Genomic DNA, 10,219 nt, shown 5'->3' on the forward strand with positions numbered 1-10,219 from the left:
ATTTTTGACCTTCGATCCTTCATTGTGATGTTTTCCAAACGCCGTCCTTTGTCTTGCTTAACCTCGCCTTGCTTCGATTTTGGAGGAATATGAGCGCTTTTGATAGGATCGCCCTGGTCCTTGTCCAAAGGACAGGAGCGATGTGGGGCCTTTACACCATTTGGCGATGTTTGGACATTCAAAACTCTTGTTTATCACCTTGTTGTCATACCATGGACCCTCTAGAACATTGCAATATATTGTCCTTACGCGAATTTTGCATGAATTGATCAACACATCTAATATCGCTCTGGTCCCTTCCTGAGGGACAGGAGCGAAGTTCATCATTATGTGCTTGTTCTTGTTTGTACCAACTTGCAATCAACTTCATTGCGTGAAATGACGTCCTTTCGACCTTCTTGGTTGCTCGGAACTTGTTTGCCTTTTGAAATCTACGCCATTATGTAGATATCGCTCTGGTCCCTTCCTAAGGGACAGGAGCGATCTAGGTCTTTAGAGTGCAAATCCTTCCATGTGATGACCTTTGCAACGTTGCGCTTGATGGAAATGCCTTGAAATGTACTCGCCACCCTTCGTCCTGGCTTGGATCGGCCTTGAACCTTGGAGGGACGACCTTGAACTTTGGAGGGACGTATCATCACCATTGTATCGCCCTGGTCCCTTGGAGAGGGACAGGAGCGATCCTCCCTTTGTGGCCTTTATCTTACTTTGCCAGGTTCCAAGTTTATATTCAACGGAGTCGTCCTTCTTCACTCTATCCGCCCATGCCTTTACATTGTTTGTAACTTTGCAAGAAAAGCAATTATATCAAAAATCGCTCTGGTCCCTTCCTGAGGGACAGGGGCGAACTAGGCATTTAGCATTGTTATGGACGTCCCAAAAATCTTCAATTTATATTCAATGCATTCATCTCATGTTCTCCTTTGTTTTTGAACGTAAACTTGCCTTGACCCTTGCCTGGATTCTGTCTAATGAAGGAAATCGCTCTGGTCCCTGGGAGAGGGACGAGAGCTACAAGGTACCTCGCCCTGGTCCTTTGGAGAGGGACAGGAGCGAACTAGTCAATATAGGTCATTTTCCTTCGTTTTTGCATCTCAAATTATATTCATTTGGCAAAGCATCTTCCCTTGGACGTCCTCAAATTGCTAAGTCATTAAAATCTTGCAAGGACGAGGTGAAATTTGATTCGTAGCTCCGGTCCTTCACTGAGGGACAGGAGCGATTTTCCTTCTGGAGACCTTTCTGTGCTCATGAAAATCTTCAATTTATATTCAATGAAAAGATCTCGTCGTTCTTCATCACTTCAAACGTAAAATTTGTCTGGACTCTACAAGGATGATGAGATATTTGAAATTGAGCTCCCGTCCTTCACTAAGGGACAGGAGCGATTTTGCTCCTACAGGCCAAAATAACAAGATTTTTCACATTTTAACACTTCACGAGGCGAAAACGAATCAATTCCAATGCCCAGGATCAAACTTCAAAAAAGTCAAAATTTGGTCAAAACATTCAATCAGACAAAAATTCACATTGACGGTCATCATTTAGACAAGTTTAAGCTCTGCATGAACATTCCAATTGAAAATTAGACCATTTTGGCGAATTCATTGCATTCAAAAATTTGCACTCTAGAAAAGAAGCTCAGAAGCTCTCAAAAATGACTGGATTTTGGCTTGAAAAGGCAAAATTTAAAACCCTAAGGCTTGGCCCTAAATCCAGACGACCAACTAACTAACAAAACCCTAAAAACAAAAGCGAAAACGAGCGAAAAACAAGCAAAAAAGAGGGGGTCCCCATTTGCGATGGGGCGATGTGTGAAATGGTCACAACAGGTCCCCATTTGCAATGGTGCGATGTGTGAATACGTCACAACAGGTAGCTGTAGGGGATTGTCAATGCTTACAAACGCTTGGCAGATTCCAATATCTTCAGCAATCTAACAACACTGTAATCCTTGATTAAACAGAGCACCTTCAACCTTGCTTGCATCTTATTTTTGTAGGCCTTCGATGAAAGAAACTCAGAATTAGTTGAGCCCTGCAATATTGGCTGGATTTTTTGATGTCATTGTGTGCAGGGGTTTTGTCCTCACCTCACAAAATTCTACTCAAGGGGTTTTTGTCCCTGAAGTGAGTTGTTCACAATGCAAAATCAGAAGTAGTCTAATAATTTCCATAATCTCCAATCAAAAAAAGAACTTGTAGAAATACCTTCAACAAATTAGGACTCATGGAGCCACATTGGTGCTAAGATTTGAAATTTCAAAATATATATATAGTGTTGAGAAACACTTCTAATTAATAGTGTTTGCAGCATGAGGAGGGGTGTGTGTTTAAAGTCTACTACAGAAGGGACATGACATCAAATCTTACAGTTATGCAACTCACCCTCTTCAATTGGTGTTTCATCTTTGATTACCGGTACCTTAATTCATAAGAGATAGCATGAAAGGAAAGAAAGGAATTTAATGTCATTCAAGAAGAATAACAATTATCATAATGAGTAGCAGCGTTTCTTGGTTTCCATTTTTTCCATTTTCTTTTTATTCTTCAACTGACTACTTTACTTTATTGGTTTTATTTATTACATGAAAGCATTCTAGTAATGCCATCTCAAATTTGTCACAGATTTTCCTTAGCAGGACCTCCCAAACCATGCATAGAGAATAAAACATAACACTCTTGGGTGGTAATCTCTGTTGTAACTTGGAGATTATTTTCATTTTCAGCTTTATTTTTGTGATGTGACCATTTTGCATGCTTCCTTCTTTTGTTTAATTACCACCAGAGTATTCTCTTCAACCATTTTCAATTTCTTCTCTTTATTCAAGTTCTCTATGCATGGTCCAGTCACATCATTGCATGCCCGCCCTTGTCATATTGCACTCTTCATGTACACCAGCCTTTTTTGGGTATTGAGTCACACTATAATCATTTCCATATCACACTTGCTTTGCCTTTAACTATAACCTCTTCCAATTCTGCACCTTTTTGGTTTCCAAATCCATTTTACTATTTTAGTTAGCAACCCAGTACTTCTCTTCTAATGTCATAATTGGTTTATCATCTACTCTCATCTTGCATGTTCACATTTTTTCATGCTTGCTTCCTCATCTTTTGGTCATTCTCGTAAGTCATTTTAACAATGCCGGTTGCCAGTATTCTTTTCTCCACTTTTTTGGTATTTGTGGAAAGCTTCTACTATTATTTCTTCATTGTCTTTAACCTATCAGACTACTCCAGTGTCTACTTTATTTTTTTGCACCTTTCATTCTCCTTTTAATCTTCCATCATCTTTAATAACCTGTGTGTATTGGTTTATGCAATGCTCTCTGTCAATCCTTTGGTTGGGGAACACTACCGTATTTGTCAGTGCGATTGTTTTCACTTCTTTGCTTGAGGAAGCTTTAATACCGCTTAATGCAAGAACTTCTAAGGCTACGGAGACCAAAGAAATTCTCAAAGTTTACAGTCTTCCAAAACCCCCTCTAGGTTTGGTGTCCCTTGCATCTCCTCCCATATTCAGTTGATGTTATCTAACTTAATAAAGATAGCACCTGGCAGGGAAAGAGAGTAATTTTGTCTCTTTCATGAAGAATAACAATTACCGTAATTTGTAGCAGCTTTGCTTGGCTCTCAGTTTTTTTCCTATTTTCATTTTATTCTTCATCTAGACTGCTTTCCATTGTTGCTTGTATCAGCTACATGAAAACATTCTTCTCGTAGATGTTATTTGGCATGATCTCTTTGATATTTCATGCATAGAACATGCTTTACTTAATTAAATTGTAAGTTCAGAGTTATGTATTAGGTCCGAGTCTCTACAACACTAAAGTTAAATATTAAATTAGAGCGCCTGAATTTCATTGCCTTTGATTATGAATCATGCCAGTTTTCCATAGGGACTGCATGCAAAGGACATAGGATTTTGGTTGCTGTCCACAAATGCCAGTTTTCCATAGGGACTTCATGCAAATGACGTAAAATTTTGGGTGCTGCCCAGAACGTTGTCTTTTATCTTATGTCATATTCTGGAAATTGGTGGAATCTTGAATATTCTATAATTAAGATTGTAACTATTGAGAAACATGTTTTGTTAATGAAGTTTTCATATTCCTTTGTTTAGTAACATGTATTCTTTTCAATTTTTCTATTTATGTGCCATGGAATATTCCATTTTGTTAGATCTATATTGCAGAAATATAAGGAATGCCCCCCTTATCTGTAATGGTATCTTGTGGTTTTCTATGAGCACATAAAAACCACATTATTTTGTTTTTCTATTTAAAATCTTTGTCAGCCGTTGGTGCTTCATTTATTTTGTTTTCGATGGTTGTCCTTTTGTCAGTTGAACTTAATTTTCCCTTGTTAGTGGTGGCTTTGTAATGTACTGGTCATTGGGATGCATCTTTCTACCTGTCTGCATTTATGGTTCAAATAAGTATGATTTGTGACTTTCTTATACCGATTTTCATTGTTTTGTATTTGAAAGAATATGGTTTATGAAACCTGTCATTTTTTAAGGTCCTTCATGGCATATCAGAGCACAAACCTTCTAACTAAATGTTTATTTTTCTCCCAGTGGTTCCTTCTAGTTAGCAAATCTACCAAGTACAATTATTTGAAGGACATATTGTTTTGTTTATATGTGATGCTCTTTTGCAGTTCAGTCTGGCACTTGCATTTTATCACATTGCACACTTTTATACTTAATCATTTAATACTTGCAAACAAATTTGTACCATGTTATACCATCTTTCTGATGATGGTATGCCCGTGCACAGAAGAATTATCAGTGTTTCTGGGTTGAAATGTTAGTCTGATTACCTGTAGTGTTTTTAATCCTAACAATTAGTTTAGTAATAAATGCTGTGTTCAGTTACAGAAACCTGTACTTTCATAAATCGGTAATACTATGCTAATGTTATTAGGTAAATTGGAGTTAAAGTCTGACAGCAATATTTGGAGGGTTATTTGTTTGGCCTGTAAATATAAGCATATATCTTAAGATTTCTATGTTATTTCTTTCTTTCTTTTCAATTTATCTTTTCTCCCTTTTCTATAGACTTTGGGGAATTACATTCTGATGGCATTTCTGTTTTGGAAATTGTACCTGTTTTTAACTAAGTTGTGTAAAATGGCTTTTAAACAGTAGAAGCATAAATCCTCAAAAAATCCCAATTTTCACGATTTTTACAAATCCTTGGCTGAAAAGCTTTTTCCCCCTAAAATCCCAATTTAATCAGCCACAAATTTCAATGATGTTCAACGACTTCTAAAGGTTTAAATTGTGAAAAAATTGCAAAATAATCATCTAGGAAATGCATTTACTATCCATGAACCTATCGTAATATCCTATCCGTGCAAAATCACTATTTAATCAGGTTTTTTTGTTGATTTTTAGCATAGAACTGAGCACTAGTCGCTGTGATGTGGTTCATCATCAAAGATTCATCATATTTCATCAAGTAGAGGCAAATCGTAGTTAGGCGACTTTGAATGATGTATATTTCTAATAGATGTTAAGGACATTAAAATAGAGACACATTCTTTGGTATGCTTCTACATTTGATGTTAAGGATACTAACATGGAATGGTTAAGAGATGTGCTGATTTTTTCAGTATTCCACACTACTGTCATTTGCCTTAGGCTCATAGTAGTGCATTCCATGAATATAAATCCAAAGACACAATTTAGTGTTAAATAGTAGACAATATCATAAATACTAAGACTTCTAAATAATTTTTTAAACATATCTGGACCTTATAAGAGTACTTGCCAAAAGTAAATATAGAAAGCCAAACTAGACTGAAACGAAACGAAACAAAACAAAACGAAACGCTATTGGCTTGATATAGAGGTTTGTTTTCTTGGAATTTTTATGATCCTGACTATTCAAAAGAATTTAATATTTCAATTGTCAACAATAATACCAAGGTGGTTGTTTAGATTATCAACGTTTGGTTGGGACAAATTTCCTTTTCAGATGCTAACAAAGCGTGATAATTTGAAATTTTGAAGCTTCAACTTGACACTGCCCATCAAGTTTTAATGACAAGCTGGTAGGGTAGTGACAATTGTATAGCTATAATCAAGTGGAAAGCAGACGTATATACATAACAGCATATAGACATTGTGGAATTGGAAGCAGAATAGTTCCTATTAGACAAATAAAATCCAGCTTGTAATGCTGAAAAAATTGAACTGCAGCAATATTTTATATCAAAATGATTAATTTAAATTTCCAATATATTCTACAGGCTAAATGCTTTGTTAATTGGTGAAACTCACTGCTTAAATGCATGCCCTGCAATTGTTAGGGAACTACATTCCATTTTGAATGCTTTAGACATATAGCATAGCATTCCATGCATGTTAAATAGGTTTTAGACAACCTAATACATTCCTTGAGAGAAGTCATGCCCCAGTCTCGTGTGCTTATTTTAATTCCTTCCGAAGCAAGCCTCATATTTTCTTTTTAATAATCTAGATAGATTTCAGCAGCAACTGCCCCATTGCAAGGGAATGTTCCTTGTGCTTTAATTTTTCATTGAAACTTATACCTATAATCTCTCAAATTCTTATCTCAAAGTCCATCAATGTTTTTAACTCCATCATCCACTTACATGCACAATCAAGGAAAAATTTACTTGAATAATAATAACTAAAATTGTGGCTCAAAGAATTGCTCTCTTCTTTTGTACCAGCAGATCTTTATTATCTAATAGAAAAATATTTAACACTCCCTTCACTGTTTTACAAATCTGCTAAAATAGTTATCAATGAGAACATTTCAATATCATTTATGGTCTTTTGAGATGTAAGATTATGTTCCAAAAGCATTTTCTATTGCTTTATCCTTAGCTATTTGATTCAAAACCTATGAAGTTGAACTTTGCAATTTCTTCTTTTGTCATATAATTTCCCTTTCACACTCTTAATATAGTTCTTTTTCACAGTATCCTAGAAATTCACAAATATGAACAAGTTGATTCCCGTTTTGTAATTTATAATGTCTGCTCAGCAAAGGAAAACTATATTTTTAATGGCTTTCTTGAGCTTGAGGATTTTCTTGGAGGTCAACTTGGATAGTCATGAGGTTGAACAATTTAGGAGAGGCTTTGAACTAGGAGCTTCATCATTAGGACTTGTAGCCCTATAGCATAGCTCTATTTGTAGTAGCAAGAGTCATTGACTACATTTGATGTTTTGGAACTTTGTACTTAGTTTATAGGATGACTTTGTTCAAACTATATTGTATTTGAAATGCTGTCAACTATAACCATCTAGTTATTATTTATGCACTGTGAAGTATGCTTTGTGCAATGCAATGCAATTAGCAATATGAATATAAATGACAAAATCCTATTTTCTACAATTCATAGGTTAAACTCTATTTTATTTGCTCTCTATTTCTCCATGCAATAGAAATGCCTTCGATTTTTTTTAAGAGTAGTTTTTGTCTTTTTTTCTACAATTTTTTTTTTTTAAATCCAATTGTTTCCCCATTTTTGCAAAATATATATATCTTTGGTTTGCTGATTTTTTCCCTGGAGTGTTCTAGAGTTCAACCAGATTTTAATTGTTTTTTAATGTTTTTATCAGGGGTTTTTCAGGTGTTGAAAGCTCCCTTGAGTAAAACGGGCATCTTTTAAAAATGGCAGATGGCCAAGAAACTGATAAGAACATTGAGGTATGGAAGATCAAAAAATTAATAAAAACCTTGGAGTCTGCCACAGGTAGCGGTACAAGTATGATATCTTTGGTAATTCCTCCAAGGGATCAGATATCCCGTGTTTCAAAAATGCTTGGCGATGAGTTAGGAACTGCATCAAACATTAAGAGCAGGGTTAACCGACAATCAGTTTTAGGAGCAATAACTTCTGCACAGCAAAGGCTGAAGCTTTACAGCAAGGTCCCACCTAATGGTTTAGTGCTTTATACAGGAACTATTATCACAGAAGACGGAAAGGAAAAGAAAGTAACACATGCTTTCGAACCTTTTAAGCCCATAAATTCATCATTGTATCTTTGTGATAGTAGATTCCACACAGAGGCCCTGAATGAACTTCTTGCATCTGATGAGAAGTTTGGATTTATAGTTATGGATGGCAATGGCACTCTTTTTGGAACCTTGAGTGGTAACACTCGTGAAGTGCTTCACAAGTTCAGTGTAGATCTGCCTAAGAAGCATGGAAGAGGAGGACAATCGGCTTTGCGTTTTGCACGTCTTCGAATGGAGAAGCGCCACAATTATGTTCGGAAAACAGCAGAGCTAGCAACTCAGTTCTACATCAATGCTGCCACCAATCAACCAAATGTCGCTGGTTTGATCTTGGCAGGATCTGCAGATTTTAAGACTGAATTAAGCCAATCTGATATGTTTGATGCCAGGCTTCAGGCAAAGATACTTAACATTGTTGATGTATCATATGGTGGAGAGAATGGATTTAATCAAGCTATTGGACTATCTGCTGAAATTCTAGGAAATGTCAAGTTTCTTCAAGAAAAGCATTTGATAGTGAAATATTTTGCAGAAATAAGCCAGGATACAGGTAAGTATGTATTTGGTATTGATGATACTTTAAAGGCACTGGAAATGGGAGCTGTTGAAACACTGATTGTGTGGGAGAGCCTAGATATCAACAGATATACAGTACAGAATAGTGTGACTGGTGATACTCTCATCAAGTACTTAAACAGAGAGGAAGAGCTTGATGTAAAAACTTTCAGGGATCCAAACTCAGGAGCAGAGTTGGAAGTTAAAGACAAAATGCCCTTGTTGGAGTGGTTTGCTAATGAATACAAAAAATTTGGCTGCAACCTTGAATTTGTGACTAATAAATCACAGGAAGGCTCTCAGTTCTGCAGAGGATTTGGTGGTATTGGTGGGATCCTAAGATATCAGCTAGATTTGCGAACCTTTGATGAGCAGTCTGATGAAGAGGATGTCTATGAAGAATCTGAATGAGAATTGATTCATACTTATCTTGAGCATGGCAGCTGGAGCTCAGAAACATGCATGGGGTGTTCAACAGTTTTGAATTCGAGATTATGCAAATTTGTCTTGGCAACTGGTCTTATACAAGTGCAAGCTGGAAACAATCTTTGGAATTAAGGAATCAGGTCCCTACGGGGATTCTACAGGTAATAGGACCATGCTTCGCAAATTATTGTTTTCCTCTGTGCATGGCAAATGAACGATTCTTTTTATTAAGGCATCATGTCACTTCGTGGGTTCTACAGATAATAGGACTGTCTCAAACCAGTAGGCTTATCAGCGTTGGCTGGTATGATTTATTATTAGACTTGTCATTATATTTTGGTTATTACCACCGACAGTAATAGTTTAGATGTTGAACTTCGATTGTTTCCTTTTATCAACTTGCAAAAGTAAGAGTTTTACTGAAATTGTATTTTTATTAATCAAGAAATTGTAGTTGAGTTGTAATTTGTTTGCAATCATTTTGTAGTCTTGTTTTTCTTGTAAGACAAACTATGAACTGTCAATTTGAAATTTTGAATTTGTGTCAGGGGTTCGCTGGAGAAAATGGCCTTGGATTGAAAATTGAGACCATCAGCTCTATGATAAATGCAAAAGTATTGTATTAGAGTAGCTGTGTTTCACCAATTTGAACCTGGTACTTGTCATCTCGTCATCTCGTCATCTATGTCGCATATTGATATATGTTGGAGGTTGTGCGTGTTATTGAACCAGACATGAAGTCTAGAGATTAGACTTGGTTAAAATGTTTCCTATGAACAGACCATCTGATATACTTTATGGTATAAGGATATGATATTAGTGAAAATAAGACTCCCTTCTATCTTCAAGAGATCTCGGATACTCTGCTAATAATACTGAACCGGTATTTACAGCAAATCCATGTTCCACCTCGAATGTTTTTTTAAAATGCATGCTTTTCTAGATTGGCAATTTTTCTTGGTTTAGTTATAGTCGTAATTGATTTCTCAAGTTAAGTCATTCCCAAACATCAAAATAAAGTTTACGTGTTAAGTATGGAAATCTCATGCAGATGCATTTCAAAGGTTATTGAGATGGAACGTTTTCTTTGCATATGAAATTTTGACAAATAGCACACTTGTCTTGAGTTTGGCTTATGACTCAACCTTTCTCTATGCCCTATTTTACACATTTATGATGTTCATCATTTGTTGCACTTTATCCTTTTCCCTTTTGCTCTTATTTCCATATTTG

The 10,219-nt window shown here is 36.0% G+C and overlaps 1 protein-coding gene across 3 annotated transcripts in view; it reads left to right on the plus strand.

Moving 5' to 3' along the window:
* LOC131030962 (eukaryotic peptide chain release factor subunit 1-3) overlaps positions 1 to 9,930 on the plus strand; it is a 54,700-nt gene extending 44,770 nt beyond the window's left edge. For 2 of the 3 annotated variants that reach the window (XM_057961931.2, XM_059221656.1), the window contains exons 2-4: positions 7,606 to 9,147; positions 9,247 to 9,290; positions 9,535 to 9,930. In XM_057961931.2, coding sequence (XP_057817914.2) covers positions 7,658 to 8,971 — 1,314 coding nt within the window. In that variant the 5' untranslated portion in view covers positions 7,606 to 7,657 and the 3' untranslated portion in view covers positions 8,972 to 9,147; positions 9,247 to 9,290; positions 9,535 to 9,930. The remainder of the gene's footprint in view (positions 1 to 7,605; positions 9,148 to 9,246; positions 9,291 to 9,534) is intronic. The other variant, XM_057961934.2, reaches the window with a different exon arrangement.
* Positions 9,931 to 10,219: the final 289 nt, after the last annotated feature.

This window comes from Cryptomeria japonica, chromosome 5, assembly GCF_030272615.1.
Source record: "Cryptomeria japonica chromosome 5, Sugi_1.0, whole genome shotgun sequence".
Lineage (NCBI taxonomy): Eukaryota > Viridiplantae > Streptophyta > Pinopsida > Cupressales > Cupressaceae > Cryptomeria > Cryptomeria japonica.